The sequence below is a fragment of the Python bivittatus genome, unplaced genomic scaffold (assembly GCF_059951505.1).
Source record: "Python bivittatus isolate LINGU-HERP-01145 unplaced genomic scaffold, Pbiv_v1 ctg000020_np1212, whole genome shotgun sequence".
Lineage (NCBI taxonomy): Eukaryota > Metazoa > Chordata > Lepidosauria > Squamata > Pythonidae > Python > Python bivittatus.
Window position 1 is genome coordinate 89,815,709 of NW_028277030.1, and position 16,502 is coordinate 89,832,210.

Below are 16,502 nucleotides of genomic sequence, written 5' to 3' on the forward strand. Positions count from 1 at the left end.
GATTGGATTTGCCCCAACTCTGCAGGCCTTTTGCAAGACCTTAAAGACATGGTTCTGTCATGGGGCTTGGAGATCTAGATGTGTGCCAGAGCCCATTTTATTTGATTTGATGGTGGTTATTTGATTTGGTGGTGGTTCTGTTTTTATCCTGGCTATTGATTCTGTTTGTGTTGCTTTTATAGTTATGTGTTTTATTATTTTTTTAAACTGATGTTAGCCATCCAGAGTCATGAATGTGAGATAGGTGGCCATATGAGTTGAAATAATAGTCATTTAATACAAAAGGGGATGCTTGTTACCAAAAATAATCCCTTTTGTGACTTGCCCTCAAGATACACTAGAGTTGAATCCAGCTCCCTTTCCCTTTTGTGTACATGCCGTACACAGTTGTACAATCTATGTTGCAGGAGCTTTTGGAGAGGGTGAAGAATGGCAATGGAGGTTCCAGCAGACAGAAACACTGATAATCCAGTTTTCCTGTCCCTACTCTGGATACAAGGCAGGATATCTTCAAATATACTATATAAATCCTAGATTAAACCTGAACCTGGTAAGTATTACCTTACCAGGTAAGTTTGCTCTATTGAGGGATAATTTTACCTCTTATCCTTTAATAATCTCTCATTATATTCTGCCAAGTTGATGTCAAATGTATTGGAGCAAGATTGCATAATCCGAGAAATCCCAGCAAACAGATTTCCACCTTGGAATATTTCTGCAGAGGAAGTTGAGACTCTTCAGGATCTTGAACTCTGTGACAGGATGGTTTGTGCTTCTCTGATCATAAGAAGTGTCCTGTGGTTCAGAACAAAGGCCAGTCTAATCCAGCATCATGTTCCCACTGGCCAAGCAAATGCCTCTAGAAAGCCAATGAGTAAAACACTGGCCAGTAGCATTCACTTGCATCTCCCAGCAGCTGGTAATAAGAACTCATCTTTTCAGCTTTTTGCTATGTAGTTTCCTCAAGGGATCCCATTTCAGAAAGTGAAGGAGAAATGAGTTCTCACAGAGCTCAAGGAAACAACTTCATGCACACCCCATGCTGAGGATGCAGACTTGGAACTTCTTTTCACTGCTGTCAGATCAGCAATAGGTGCCCATAAACTCTTGTCTCGTGAGTTTTCTTTGTAAAATTTTAGTATGAGCAATAAACCTTGATGAGCATCCTCCACTAGTCAGGAGACTTAAGAGCTTTCCTTCCCTTTGTAGAATTGCTTAAAAATCTACTCTTCCTGCCACAACCACAATCTATAACAGCAAAGTTGTGAGTGTTTCTGAGAAACTGCCCTCCAGTAGCCTAGCTTAGAAGGCCATGCGGGATAGGGAGTTCTTTAATTCAACCCCACAGGATCTTCTGCTTGAGATATCTGCTTTATTGTGCCTAAGAGTAAGGCCAGTTCTGCTCACAGAGCACTGCAGAGTCCACAAAAACCTTAGGTGTGATCTTTAAAAACGACTAAGGGCAGGGGGAATATATTTATTATTGTTTCTCTACAGCTTGACTGCACATCTTGTCAACTATATCTTAAAACCTATGTTCTGTGTTTCCAAATGGGCATTTTTTTTTTGTTTCCATCCATCTCTGTATCTGTTATAATTGATGGCAAGGTAAGCTATACAAGAAGTAGCTGCCAATAGCCCTGCAGCAAATATTTTATATGCCAGGTGACATTTTCCAACACCATAGTGTATAAATAAATCTCTTGTTGAAGAAACTTTGTTTGTAAATAGGACTAGTAGTAATTTACAAGACTGCCTGACAGAGACCTCAACTATTTGAAAACAAAAGTAATAGATGAGTTGAAAAAAAATAGATCTAAATCTTTCTTATAAAAAAGAATATTCAGACATAGTATTATACTTCAAGAGCAACATTTTTTTACAAAAAATTATTTTATTGGCAGTTTTATGATTAGCTGTACAGTGTAAACTTTGTTTGTCACCTGAACTTGAAATAACACTGGTTACAAATTATTAAAAAGCACCTTTGGTTTGTTTCAGCAGTTTTTTGGATTTACAGTTTCAGATATTTCTAACAGAATGAAAAAAAATTAAATGTATTAAAGTTATACAAGAGTTATATCAAATTTAAACATTTAATATAGCATTTGATATTTTAATGATAAATATAACATGAAAACATAATCACAGAGACTTAATATTGGCCCTGCTTTCATCACATGGAAGTCTGGTAAGCTGTGATTTCTGATGCACATTTTATTTTCTTAAAAAAATAAATTGCTGCCTTTTAGAACAGCTATCTTGAGAAATCTGATTTGCTTGTTGGGCTGTAGATATACTTTATCAACAGAAGCAAACCTTCCTAAAACATTTGAAAATATTTTTATTAATCCACACATTGTGGGTTATAACACTCTACTTTGTTAATTTGAATGCTAGCAAGTGGCATAGAAACTCTACCATTTTTTTACTAATATCAAGGAAATCATAGAATAAACACAGTGACTGAAGAAAATAATTCATCTATCGAATGGGTTGTTTCACAATAGCAATTGCTTTTGCCATATGTAAATAAAAGCACATCTAAATTGAAACTAAAAGAAAGTACAGGCAGTCCTCATTTAGTGACTCCAATTGGTTCTGATGACTCAGTCATTAAGTGAAATGGTTGCTAAGTGAACATGTGACACAGAGAGAGAGAGAGAGACTGTGAAGATCACTGGTTGCTGTCATCTCATTCAGATAAAAAGTTCTCTTGTATAGTGCCCTGTGCCTGACCCGTTTTTTTTCCTTTTTTTGCCCGCTCACAGGGCGGAGAGATTGTTTAAACAAGCTATCTCTTCCTGAGCAGCTTTTTTCTGTAGCCCAGTGCTTCCCTAAAAAGTGCTAACAGCAGGTTAACAAGCTCAGCCTCTCCACTTGCTGGCAGCTGCTGCCTGAAACTGACCAGACTTTAATCAGTTTCACACTGAAGGCTTTTGTTGTCATAAATGCAAGCATGGGTTGGAAAATGATTTTTTTTTATTACCATTTATTACTGTGGTATTTGTGAACAGTTACTATCCAATGCAATTGCTAAATGAGGACTACCTGTACTAGAAGAAAAGGATATAAAAATTAATATTTGACAGTTTTCATCTGAAAATAATTTTTCCACTGCTCACACTTTTACTGTTCAATACAGACATCCACAGGGCCGTACCAAAGAGAAAAGTGATTCTGCAATAGTTTACTAAAGGCTACCCTTCTACTGAAACTAGAGGAACTGGACCTATACAAATGGCCAATGACTCATATATATCCTTTTGCTTCCCCAATAAATTTCTGGAAAATCCAGGAAAAAGTTGGGGAAAAGATAGCTTTAAGACAACTGTACAGAGAAACCATCAGTTTTTAATATCATGCTGCTTTAATCCTTCTTAACAGAGCATCCGATATTATTTGTATTCTCAAGAGTTTTGTGGAATAGCGATTGTACTACTTAAGATATTTGAGATAAAAGCAAGAGATTCTCTTTGGCTTAGGCAGCTGATTATCATTACAAATAAACTCCTACATTTGGGTTTCAAGTCATGTCATTAAATTCCTTCTTGGGGTTTTACTGCCCAGCATTCAGCTGCACTAGTCATAAGTTATCCATGAATTGTCAAAATATGATTCCATACTAAATAAACATGGATGTTTAATATCTGATTCTCTTACGCTTTCTAACACCCCAATACTATAATTCATACAATAAATGATTTTAGAGGTTTTATTTAACTGGCACAGTTACAGGTGGCTGTTACACTTTGTGTTCTTTTGTTTTGTTTTTTAAAAAAGGAATGTACAATAAATGGCTGCAGAGAAGTGCCAATATTCGATTACATGTGGGCTTCCAGCTCCAAGGGAAAGAGCAATCATTACCTTAAGGATCTTTCCATTATCTTAAGGAAACTTGCCGTTTACTTAGTGGCAGTATATTTCCCCAAGGTGGCAGCTACAGTTCTCAGTTCCTTTCTAGACAATCCACTCCAATGGTATTATCTGGGCATCGGCAAGAACGGCCTCCTGGGGTAGCCAGACATAGATGAGTGCAGCCTCCATTATTCACGGAACAGTAGTTGTGCCCTGCAAAATATACATGCAAGCTTAATGAATCCATGTGCTTTATTTATTAAATAAAAACATTAGAGGCAAAACAAATATTGGACCAGCTGGGATGCATAAGCAATGATGGACCTTGGATGGCTCATGCATCCTTCCCTTGCTGTCCTCCTTTTGGCATACGTAAGTGAATAACTGGGGACCTTGGTTCTTTCAGCGTTTGCTTCTGGCTTCTTTGAGCTAACAGAGAATAGGGATTATTTTGATATGGGAAGTGAGTACTTTTGATCTTCTCTGCTGCATGTAGCAATAGCATAGAAAAGGCTATAATTAACAATGAAACATTACTGTCGTCACATGGTGGATCAGTTGCTTTCCCCTATTTCCAGACCAGTGCTCTCATTCTGCACCATTGCTTCTCTTCTTGCTTCCTTCTCTTTGAAACATTTTGAGCAAACATACAAAGCCTGCATTTGTCTTTATGGAAAGCTGCCTCAGGGGTTCCCACAAGAATTAAACCTATTTTGTTCTACTGTATATGTTAGAAATCTCAATATTCACAAAAAGACATCTCACATAAGTAGGGAGGGAGTAGTCTTTAGGGAAGAGGAGGAGGAGGAGGAAGAGGAAATAATAATGGATTGGAGGATCTTGTGTATTTTGTGAGTGAGTCACATATCACAGGGATGGGATAAATAGCTTGTGTAGTTCCTTTCCTAGAATTCTTTGCATAATACTTGCCAAAACTCTGTTCACTTTTATTCAGCTCGCAAATGGCATTTCTGTATAACAAGCTGAGTTGTTTCCTTACCTAAGGGAATAAATTTTTAATAAGGCCTGCATTTTAAAAAAATGCCCAGTACATAAACAGCAAAATTGGTGCCAGACATAACATCTTGAGAAAAAAATTCCAAACTGGAATGTCACTATTGAAAATGTCCAATCATTTGTTGTGACAATTTCACCTTTTTAAACATGGAGAAAGGCATTTTCTCATTACCTTAATGAATGGACAATTATGGGAGGAGGCACTTTTTAGAATTCCCAAATCATTTATGGATGATTGAGCCCATGAATTGCTTTTAATATATGCTACTGCATTCTGCAATATTTGAATCTTCTGAATTGTTTTTGGAGGGAGACTTGTAAGGTTCTGCAGTCATCAAAAGAGGACATTACTATTTAATAAATAAATATGGGAGACATAGCTTTTCCAGGAATCTCAACTGTAACTGGTGAATTTCACTTTATGCCAGAGATCTTTAAAAGAAGTCTAAACAAAATGGATTTGTTGGGGAGCACCTCTGTGTCTGGGGTGACTCTGCCCAGAACTGATTGAGTTTAACCTTTCTGAATTAGGGAGTGTACTCATAGGATGTCTGCTGTAACAGGATTAAACTTCACCCAGACCATTATCCAAAGGGACGCGGTGGCGCAGCGGCTTAATGACACTGAAAGTTGCCGGCCAGAAATGGTTGACACTTCAGCGGTTTGAGCCCAGCTTCGCGCGGCAGAGCGAGCTCCTGCTTCCTCCCCAGCTCCTGCCAACCCAGCAGCTCGAAAACTTACGTGAGTAGATAAATGGGTACTCTCACCCTGGTGGGAGGAAAAATGCTGGCGGCGCCTTGCAAAGGAGACGGGAGTAGTTGCTGGTAATGCAGAAGCCGCGCACGCCTGAAAAAAGGCGCGAAGCAACAGAAACCCCGCCTCCTGCGCTCGCTAGCTGGGCTCTGCTCTAGGAAGGAGGCAATGGCAAACCACTTCCAAAACACCATGCCTTGAAAACTGCGGGGACTCGTCCAGGCAGTCGCCACAGAATCGGTAATGATTGAGTGTGGATAAAAAAAAAAAAACCATTATCAAAGAGACCAATTCAACATTCCCATAGCTTCGTTTATCTCAGATTCAGGGAAATCAGCACAGCGATGACAGTCTCCAACTCCCCAGTTCCTCTCCATGATTTCAGAAAGCTGTTAAACACATCTGGGACAGAGGATGCAGGATCTCGTAGCACAGGCATCAAGAAGTAGTGCGGAAATCCCCCATACCAACCCTCACAGGGAACCATGTGGTAGGGAAAGGGCCAAAATCATTTAAGGATGTCAAAAAATGCTTCAGAATTTAAAAAATAAATAAATAAACAAGACAACCAGTTATATCACTATTTTTTATCAATCTCCATAAAACAGTGATTCTTTGGGGTATCCTATAATGGCATATAAAGTCTATATTTTCTTATAAAAGAATTAATTCCATTTAGGATCTCAAAACTGTGTTTGACTTCAAGCACCAATCAAGCATTTTAGTTCAGAAACAATATACGAAGAAGCTAGGATTCTGTCTCTAAACAGAATATGCTTGTGTGCCTAATAAAAGGATTTTATTTTGGGCAGGATAATTTTCAAATCCATGATGAAACCAGTACTCAAATTTCCCAAAAGTTAACCAAAAGCTTTATATTTGCAGCTGTAATAACTGACTTCATTCAATCTACCTTCTCTGTTTTACCATCTCCCCCCTGTTTAACAATTGCATAAACAAGGTAAGAAATAGGGTAAACAAGATAAACAGCAGGAATACAGTAATTCAAGATCTTTCTGTATTTCCAATTTCAGCAGAAAGCATCCCCAAAGCTTTTTATTCTTGGTGGCACTGATCAGTCATGAAAACCACCTGAATCTACAAAGGATACTTCAGTCTCTACTAAAGTATTGTAATAGTCACCAAGCAAGGAAAAAGCTAATATCTCTACTTGTGTTAGCTTTTCTAAAGTAATCAAGAAAAGGAAAGAAATGCAATAAGTTAATTAAATAGCTATTATTAGAAATTAAGCTGAATTTTTATTGGAATTTTATTGGAATTTCCAGTGGTGAAATTTCTCTGGAGCATTTTCAGAAATCCATGATATATCTCCTTTCATATTTCAGCTTCTAGAGTTTCTTATAAATTACACACACACAATTACCTGTTGGACACTGAGCCAAGGCTGTCGTTATTCCATAAAGACGAGTGCGCTTGTAGGGTTGAAAGTTATCGTTCTCTTCTGAGATTGTGCGATCCACTGCTACCACAGCATCTCTATGGCACGCAGAACAATAACATAGATAAATAAAATATGAGATAATGGGGAAAGAAAGAGAGAGAGAGAGAAAAAAAATTGACTTAAACAAACCAAAACTTGTTATCACAACTATAAATTGCAAACCACCAAATTGTGGAAAATCAATTTTAGATTTTTTTTCAAAATAAAACATTGCACAAGCCTCTCAATTCTTTTTCTTAAAAAGAAATTCTCCCAATCTCATGAAAGCAAATACAAAAAGTGTGATACAATCACTCTGACCATGTCATAGTGCGATCCTCCACAGTTCTTGAACACAAAATCATCATCATCATCATCATCATCATCATCATCATCATCATCATCATCATCATCATCATCCTAGGCTCTTGGTTAGATCCCAAATCATTAGGAAATACCCAGTCTAAAGACTGTGATATTAATTAGATTAATAGATGAAGATGATGGACAATGATGATTCTAAAAGTGCACTCCCTTACTGCAAAAAATATTGCTGCTGTTCCTTTAAATCTTAAGCCTCCCACATTCCATAGCTAAAATTCAGAAGCTGCAAACTGAATAGGCAGAAGAATGTCTTCAAAATTCCAGTTTCCTCTTTCACTCACTAGAGCAAACAAAACAGGAGTATTAGTTTCCCATTCTTCCATGTTCAAAGAAAACAGTTAATACATACTCTCTCTCTGCTTAAAAAATCTATTCGTGTTATATGCCTGCAGGGGATACGGGAGTTTTTTAGGAGAAGTATACAGATTTGCCCAAACAATATTTGAAGTTTTTATCAATTATAGGAGGCTGCAGGGCTGGGGGGGGGGGAGGGAAGTGGGAGTAAAGCACAAGCTTTTTTAAAAACAATACGAAACAAACAAAAACCAGGTAATCATACCTTCTCCAGTCAGTGTAAAATAAATTCTTTCCATAGCTTGTAATGCTAAAAGGATACTGAATTCCTTCAAGGACCTTTCGACGATTATGCTGGTTGGGATCCATACATTCTACCCTTTTGGTCCCTGTGTATGAAAAAATAAGCTGGACTTTGCAAGAAACAGATGACCCTTTTCTTTGTAAGGTTTTAGTTTAGTGTTAATATATTCTCAACTAATATAAGATGACCTCTCCACATATAATTCATATGTAATTATTTGGGGATTTTTTTTCCTTTTGGATAAATACAATATGTATGAAATTTTGGTTTTCTTTTCATATTCATATGAATTTTCATAATTCATACCATAATTATGGTATTCTTTTCTTTTCTTCTATGCTCACCCATGTCAAGCCCTGCCCACATCTTTTCCAGACAACTGTTTTGAAAACAGTAAGACAGGTTTTGCTTGCTGCTGCCAAACTGTTTTGTGCAGGACACCCAAAGACCAGTGCAGATAAATGAGCAGTTCTTAACGTTTGCCTTCATTGCACCTTTCTGTATGCTTGAATGGTCCTGGGGCTAGACATTACATTCAGATCATGGGTCAATTTAACTTGAGACTTTTTATAATGACTGGCCGCCCTGAAAATTTCAGACAGCAGACTCTCACAGCTCTGCCTTCAGATATGAGGAATTAAAACTGGACTATGATGAGAGGTTAGGAGTGACCTCTAAACTAAGGCTATTTTCGAACAGTAAAGAAAAAGAAAAGTGGCAATAATTGTTGAGTACTCTTGGTACTGAGAAGTAACCCCATCACAGCTACAGGTCCACCTTGCATTTTTAGCATCCAGTTTGTTCATTTAGTTTGTCAGTTTCGTTCATTCTACAGCAGTGTTTCTCCATCTTGGCAACTTTAAGATGTGTGGACCTTGTTGGCTGGGGAATTCTGGGAGCTGAAGTCCACACATCTTAAAGCTGCCAAGGTTGAGAAATACTGGTCTACAGTGTAAGACTTACCTGCATCTACCCAGCACAACAACGAAGAATAGGTGTCAAATGTCAGCCCATTTGGCAGTCCCAAATCATCCTTAACGAGAATTCTTCTATTTGTACCATCCATATATGAAGCTTCAATTTTAGGAGCTTCTCTGTTCCAGTCTGTCCAGTAAAGATTTCTGGGTGTATTGATAAAGACACATATACAAATAAGTAAATATAACTGTGCATTAGGAGGGTGTTATGAAAAGAAATATCACATTGGTATTGTTTCTAATAAAATTACATAGATATTTCCATTAAGTCACCAGGAGTCAAGCTTGACTGGAGGGAGATTTTACCTTTACACAGGATTTCCCTCTCAATTTTGTTTTGTTAACCATCCTATCACTGATATTATAAAATTCAAGATTCACCTGCTGTTTACATAGTACAAGGGACCTCCAATCAGTCAATCACTTTTTAATCTAAGGCATTGTATAAACTCAAGTCAGGTAGTTAGTTTATGGTTTACCACCTCTGAATTTATGATTCAGAGGCTGAATTTGAATGGGGTTGGGTAAAATTTATAGTTCAGCATACCATAAGGAAATGGCTATTATGTCAGCATACTGAGTGAATGGGCCATCAGGTTAACCCATCATGTGGTTTTCTTTATTTGCACACAGCATATTATATTAACATAGCAATTGTGTGATGTTAATTCAGGTTCACAGTTTAGTAAGTTGCATGATCTCAGCCAGTATGTTGTGCAAACCCAGGAAATCGGGGTAAATAAGTAAGCCACAGCCCAGTGAACTACAAGTAAGCTTTTCATGTGAATACAGCTTTTCTTCCCAAAGAAAAAGGGTCAGACTTCTAAAAAGTCACTTGTCTACCAAAACACATGGAAGGTTTCTGCAGCACCTAGAAAATTCTAGGCACTGTATATCAAGCAGTGAAAATATTATACAGTTTCTTATTATTTACTAATCTAGCATACTGCTTCCATTCTATATCTTCCCTCAATTTTGTAGCTTAATCCTCTTCTTTCGTGCCAGGATTAGGGTTAGGATTGTAGCACGCTATGGGACTAATGACTGTTGTTGCCCTGTTTTCAATCTAGGTTTCATTTAAGTTCATAAAAACTGAATACTTCACTAGTGTGCTGTACAGGTAGGTCGTGATTAGTGTGAGTTTGAATACTGTAGTGCGATATTCGATTTAGTGCAATTTATAAATTTATACCAGGTCATGTTTAACTCAAGGCAAAGTTCAGTTAGTGTGAGGCTAGCGCACATGCAGTTCAGGCTAGTGCATGCACCGTTGCCACTGGGGTTTAGACACTAATCATCGCAAATGCAAAACAGAGAAAAGAAAGGTTCTGTTCGAGGAAAGCTCAAAAAAGAAGAGGCTCATTTTGAAGAACTACAGCAGAATACAGGAGACAGCAAATACGCCAGCAAATACACTTTGGATATGGTTTATCCTCTTTTACTGTTATACAGTATTTCATTAATAAAGGTATAAAAATTCATGTTTAAAAATTTCAATGCCCTGTTTCCATCAAGCTGGAACCAATTACACCAATTTCCATAGAAACATCCCTTTGACTAGCGTGAATCTGAATAATGTGACCATTTCATGGGATTCATTAACTGCGCTAATAATTGAGACCTCCTAAGGACATTCCACAGTTTGACAGTCGACACAACCAATTGCAATTGCAACCAATGCTTCTTCCAATAGCTGTCTGAATTTTTTGGTTAAATTCCTTCCTGAAATAATTGTCTTTCTTGGCTTTGGCTTTTTTTCTCTTGGCAATCTCTACCATCTGTTTGGACATCCAGTTTGGTTTCTTGTTTTTCTTAGTCTTTGTCAGTTATTTTTCACATTCATCCTTGACAACATCTTCAATTTCATTACACAGTTTCTCTGGTTCTCTATGAATGAGGTTCAGGACTTTAAAGCAATTCCTGATTCTCTCCTTGAAAATGGTGCATATATGGTCAAGATCATATGGTGGAAACTGGCTTTGTTCTTCCACTCTAGCTTGACTTGGAAGTTGCACATGAGCAGTTTGTGATCTGTTCCACAGTCAGCCCCTGGTCATGCCTTTGCGGCTATAATTGAGCTCTTCCACTTCCTTGTACCATTAATATAATCAACTTGATGTCTGTGTGCTTCACACAGTATGTTCCATGCAACAGTGCTCCAATTTGACCCAGTTGTACCTGATGTGAGATACCCTGCCACCTTTTCTATCTTGGGTTACTCCTGGATTCAAGGTTAAGACCATCTGCGTAGAAAACATGACTTTACACTAGCAACTTCAGCTAGTGTTCAATATTAGTAGGAAATCCCCAAGCTGCTCCCTAAACTGAAATAAATTCAATACTTAGAGGCTGGGTTCACACAACATACTAAACTAAGCCATAATGGATTGGGCAATTTATAGTCAAGGTGCTATGAAATCCTACCATTGGCTTAGTATGTTGTATGATTCATGCCATCATATTAAGATACAATACAGTTTATTTGGGTATAACATGTTATGTTGTGTTTTGTTAACCCAGGTTTAGGGTTTAGCATATTGTGAGAACCATCTAAAGAGGCTCTAGGAGGAAGATATTGAGAAAAAAAATTCACAAAGAACAACAACTATAGCATCCAGATGAGTACATAATTATATACATGCAAACTTTTGGAATGTGCCTTAGAATTTTTACAGTACAAAATCAAACATATTCACTTCTTTCTTATTATGACTCATCATTCAGGAAAATATAACTATTTAAACTTGCAAATACTTACCAGCATTATGATAAAACATCAACAAAATTTTGAGTTTATGCTAATATTTTCCAAATATATTTTTATTTTGTTTCAACAAAAGAATATAGCAACTGGATGGAGTGGTTTGGACTTATAGTTTCAGCATGTGAAAAGAAGATAAGTCAGTGTTTCTCAACCCTGGCAACTTTAAGATATGCTGGCTGGGGAATTCTGGGAGTTGAAGTCCACAAATCTTAAAGTTACTAAGGTTGAGAAACACTAATATAGGTATTGAAATAGCATGGGCTGTGGAAAAAAAAAGTTTTAAAAATAACAGGATATTTATACATCCCTACCCTCTCACAGGATCTGCAACAATGGCTCGAGGATTCACCAGCTCAGTGTCAAACAATATACGTCGATGGCTGCCATCTACTTTGGCTACCTCTATTCTGTCAAGCTGAGAATCAGTCCAGAAGATAGTACGGCCAAGGTGATCCAGTGCTATTCCTTCAGGACTTTCCAAATCTTGAAGAAAGAAATATAAAGACAATACATCAGTCGGAGGGCATGGCCAACATTCCAAGCCATTCCTGAGTACTGAAGAAGTTTCATTTGTTCATGAGATCTCCCTTCCACGTTTGGTATCAAACTCCTGAAGAGGGCTCAAGGCATCTAATGTTGCAATGGTAATACCTCAAACATCAGAAATGCTGGGGTTTCTAAGAGTGGGCAAAGCGCTGAGACTTAGTGCTGTTGTATTGATAATGTTGCTTTGAGGAAGGATCAACGATGAAACCTCATCATTCTCTTTAACTTAGCTGGCTGATTTTGAGCCAATTTCCTGTGGAGTGGAATACCTCATCTTGTTCCAGTCAGATTCAAGGAAAATATATGTCAGTTGTGCATAGGATTCACCTATCGCTAAAAATCAGTCATAACTCTTTAGTGGTAAGGCAAAAGCAGAATACTATGCTTAAAGGTACCAAACTACACGGGAGAAATTATGAAACAAAAATATCTGTTCTGCTGAACGGAAAGTAAAAAGGGGAAACTAGCAAGTGGATTGGTGGATTTAAACTGTTATTTCAGTTTAAAAGTCTGTAGTCATGGATTTACAACAGATGTTGGACCAATCGCTTATTACTATGTGCTAATCTTCAAACCAATGACTATCAGTAGTATAAATGCAATGCTATAAAGAATAGATTTCTTTTGTTAATTGACTGATACAATTTTGTTCTGCATTTCCTCAGGAGCTCACCGTGGTGAAGAATACAATTCCTCCCTCACAACATTCCTGTTCAGTAGGTTGGGCTGAAAGAATGTCATTGGCCCAACATCACCAAGTGAGCTCCATGGTTCAGTGAGGCTTTAAATGTAGGTCTCCCCATCCCTAAATTATAGTGGTATAAGATATAGTCGTATAGTATAAGTCACTATACCCATTAGTACTCATCATTCCTGCCTATGTTGTGACTTTTAACATCTACCTGAAAACAGATACCGTAGGTTCATTCCATATAGAGACCCGCAAGGAAAGATCGGCAGTGAGTGCCTGGATCATTATCCAAATATAACAAACTCTGTGTTCTGTTTTTTGGTCAAACAAACAAAATAGGGTTCACTAAGAATTGGGATGAACTTATACTTAAATATGTCAATAAAAGATACATATTTTTCTGATAATGGTACAGTACTATGGTTTTAAACTACTGACTGTAAAACAAACAGAAAAGCACCTATTTTGAGAAGTAATCAACTTTTTAAAAATCAACTGGTTTTTAGTTATCAGGAGAAAATTTAGAGCTCCAAGTAGCTAATTGTTTTCGAAAACAGATTTCAGTTTAGAAGAACTCTGAAAAATGTATGTGCGTAGTTTCTCTTGGACAGTGACCAGGTCCAAAGCAACAGGAAATAACAGATGATAACCTTCTATTCTAGCTCCAAGGGTTGTTGATCACAAACACAGATTGAGGATAGAAATTTTTTAAAAAGTCCAGTATTCATCCAACTGTGCTATTTTTTTTTCTGCTCAGAAAGAGTTTTGTTCTGTTCGAGACAGACTGGCCACAATTTAGGCCAAGACTGAGAGCACATTCCGTTTTAGATGAATGTTATACAACTTTTCTTTTAAAAAGTATACTGCAGTCTGTATGCTAAAAATGTTAACATGACCCTTCATATATGAACCACACAACATTAAGACTGTTTCTCAGTCTCACTCCATACTCCATTTCTTATTTTAGAGGAGAAAAAGAATATTGAACTTTTTCTTCTTTTCTTTGTCAGGTTTTCAAACTCTACTTCCTGTGGTGAAAACTTTATTTCTAGTTGACTAAACAGGCCAGTAGAAGCCACTAAATTATACGACTCTGCCCACATAGTGACTGAAGTCAACATGACCTTTTGTGAAACACTTATTATGTAACCTTTCAAATGCTGTTATAAATTTGGTTGCTGCTCAATCATACAATCACTTTTGATTTTTTGGGACCTAACCCTTTTAAAAAGTGTCTGGATTACAAATTTTAAGTGTTTGCATTAGGAGTATATTAGGGGAGAGAATTTCTTCCATGGCTGTCTTTATTTTTTGGGTTACTCACCAGAGATTTAACATATCCTAGAATGATGTTTATTTCCAGACCAGTTGATAATCAGTCAGGCATAAACTCAGCCCATGTCTGAATGCAATGAAATTTACAATATAGTAACTGTTTCCCATTTGATTGCAATGTTAGGATTATGCAAGAATGGAAAGGAATTGAAGTGTCAGACCACGAGAAAGCGTTTCTCCCCATGGAGTAGCTTCTGCAGCTGTAGAACTTGGGCAGATGATCAAAAGGGCCACAGGCTATTCAACTGTCATGGAATTTAGGTTTTAATGGGATTTCACATGTGCAGAGCCTCTTCCATTCATTAGGCCTTAGAAGGAGTTAATAGTCAAAACATGCAGACTTTCCTGTGAAAACTCTTTCACAGAGGCAGCTGTGCTATTGCTCTGTGGCCTTGTGAAATATGAGCATCCAGGAGAGCTTCATCCAAGTTGACACTTCACTTACATGCATTTTAAAAATTCTTCTAAATAGTCAGTAGGTTAATTTTTGTCACTGAGATTGAAACCTACTTATTGATACTAGGCAGTAAATCTCACTGAACTCAGGGATACTTACTTCTGAGTTACACATAAAAGGACCACATTGTACAAATTACAGATAATAAAATAAGCCCCTGTAGCAATATACTTGAGTTATACGATCAAAATGACATGCAAAATATTATAACAAAATTAGATACACATCACTTTAATTATAATTATATTTTCTTCAGCTGTCTAATACTAAAATGAGTAATACTGAAAACTATCAAAAGGTAAAAAATGCAATACATATTACATAGCATTTTACTCCAAAAGATTTTTTAAAAATAGCAAATCCAATTAGTATTCAGACTGGCAATTTCCACATGAATGAAGTTATCCCAACATTCATCTACTCAATCAAGATATTTGATCTCAGGCTCCCAGGATAAAAACAGGCTGGTTTACTAACATGCCCATTCAAATCTGTACAAGTTTCCATATTTCTTGGCTATACCTAATAAATATAAAATAACAGCCAATAAATTATCTGAACAGAGTGGCATTAGTACCATTCTACACTAAAGTATCTTTGCTAAGTTTCCTGGGTCTGGTTGCTTGTATGAGAACTTAGATAATAGTTTTGTTTTTATATTTAAGAAGTTTAGCTTGTTTTCCTTTTTCCTTTCTTCTCCCTCCTCCCTACACTTTCCATGTGTCTGTTTCTCTTCCAATACTTTGTCTTAAGAGCAATAGAAGAGATAGCCATAAGACTCTAAGTGAATCTAGAGATTGGAAATGATTATGTAGGTGCTTTTCTGCAACTGGAAGGCTTTTTGATCCAGCAGAATGTGGAGCAAATTTTTAGCAAAAAGTACTGCAGTTCTCTGCCCTCTGCACTAATTTCAAACTAACTCCACAGGGTTGAAGGTCTTTTCAAAACATTATGGAGGTTGTGCTGAGGACTTCAGGGTTAACTGCAGAAAATCATCTTCCATCTTTTTTCCACTTGTGGAACCCATACTTGGACCCAAGAGTCTACCAGCAGAGCAATATCCATTGGATTCAATGTGACATGGTGAGGAAGGAAATCTATAATCCCTACCTGTCTTTATGATGGATGCTGGCTCTCCTCCACCAAGGCTTGCTCTACTGATGGATGGGCTGCTGATATCTGTCCAATAAACCATCTTCTCCAAGCAGTCATAAGCAACCCCAATAACAACTTTATCCTGCATTTGAGACAAACTATTACAAACTATTATATCACACTTCTAATGCTAAAAAAATGGCTAAGCATTCAACAGCTTGAAAATTCTACAGTGAATAGTAAAAGACTAGTGAGAAAATTCAAAGGTAAAGTCTTACATCCAGGTTCTTATCAAGTCTGATTCTGTTTAACATTTGGAAATCAGTCCAGGTGGGTTAGGTACTGCCTTCTGGCTTAAGGTGATACCCAGGATCAGAAACAAACTGCATTGCAGCAATAGGAAAGGAGTAGATTCTCACCTAAAGCTTAGGACCTCTGTAGTTCCAGCTAAAGATAACCTGAAGTAATAGCACAGAAAGACTGTTCCATCTAATAATTATTTCAGTCTTCCCCAACTTGATACTTGCAAATTCACACTGTGGGCCCTGAGGGACCGTCTCACCCCCATCACATCAACCCGTCCCAC

General features: G+C 37.3%; 1 protein-coding gene across 1 annotated transcript in view; it reads right to left on the reverse strand.

The window, feature by feature from the left end:
* Nucleotides 1-1,876: 1,876 nt before the first annotated feature.
* Nucleotides 1,877-16,502, reverse strand: part of NID1 (nidogen 1) — a 59,991-nt gene continuing 45,365 nt past the window's right edge. The window contains exons 15-20 of the mRNA XM_007435724.4: nt 15,932-16,058; nt 12,104-12,275; nt 9,015-9,172; nt 8,013-8,136; nt 7,013-7,125; nt 1,877-4,071 (exon numbers count right to left, since the gene is read on the reverse strand). Coding sequence (XP_007435786.2) covers nt 3,950-4,071; nt 7,013-7,125; nt 8,013-8,136; nt 9,015-9,172; nt 12,104-12,275; nt 15,932-16,058 — 816 coding nt within the window. The 3' untranslated portion in view covers nt 1,877-3,949. The remainder of the gene's footprint in view (nt 4,072-7,012; nt 7,126-8,012; nt 8,137-9,014; nt 9,173-12,103; nt 12,276-15,931; nt 16,059-16,502) is intronic.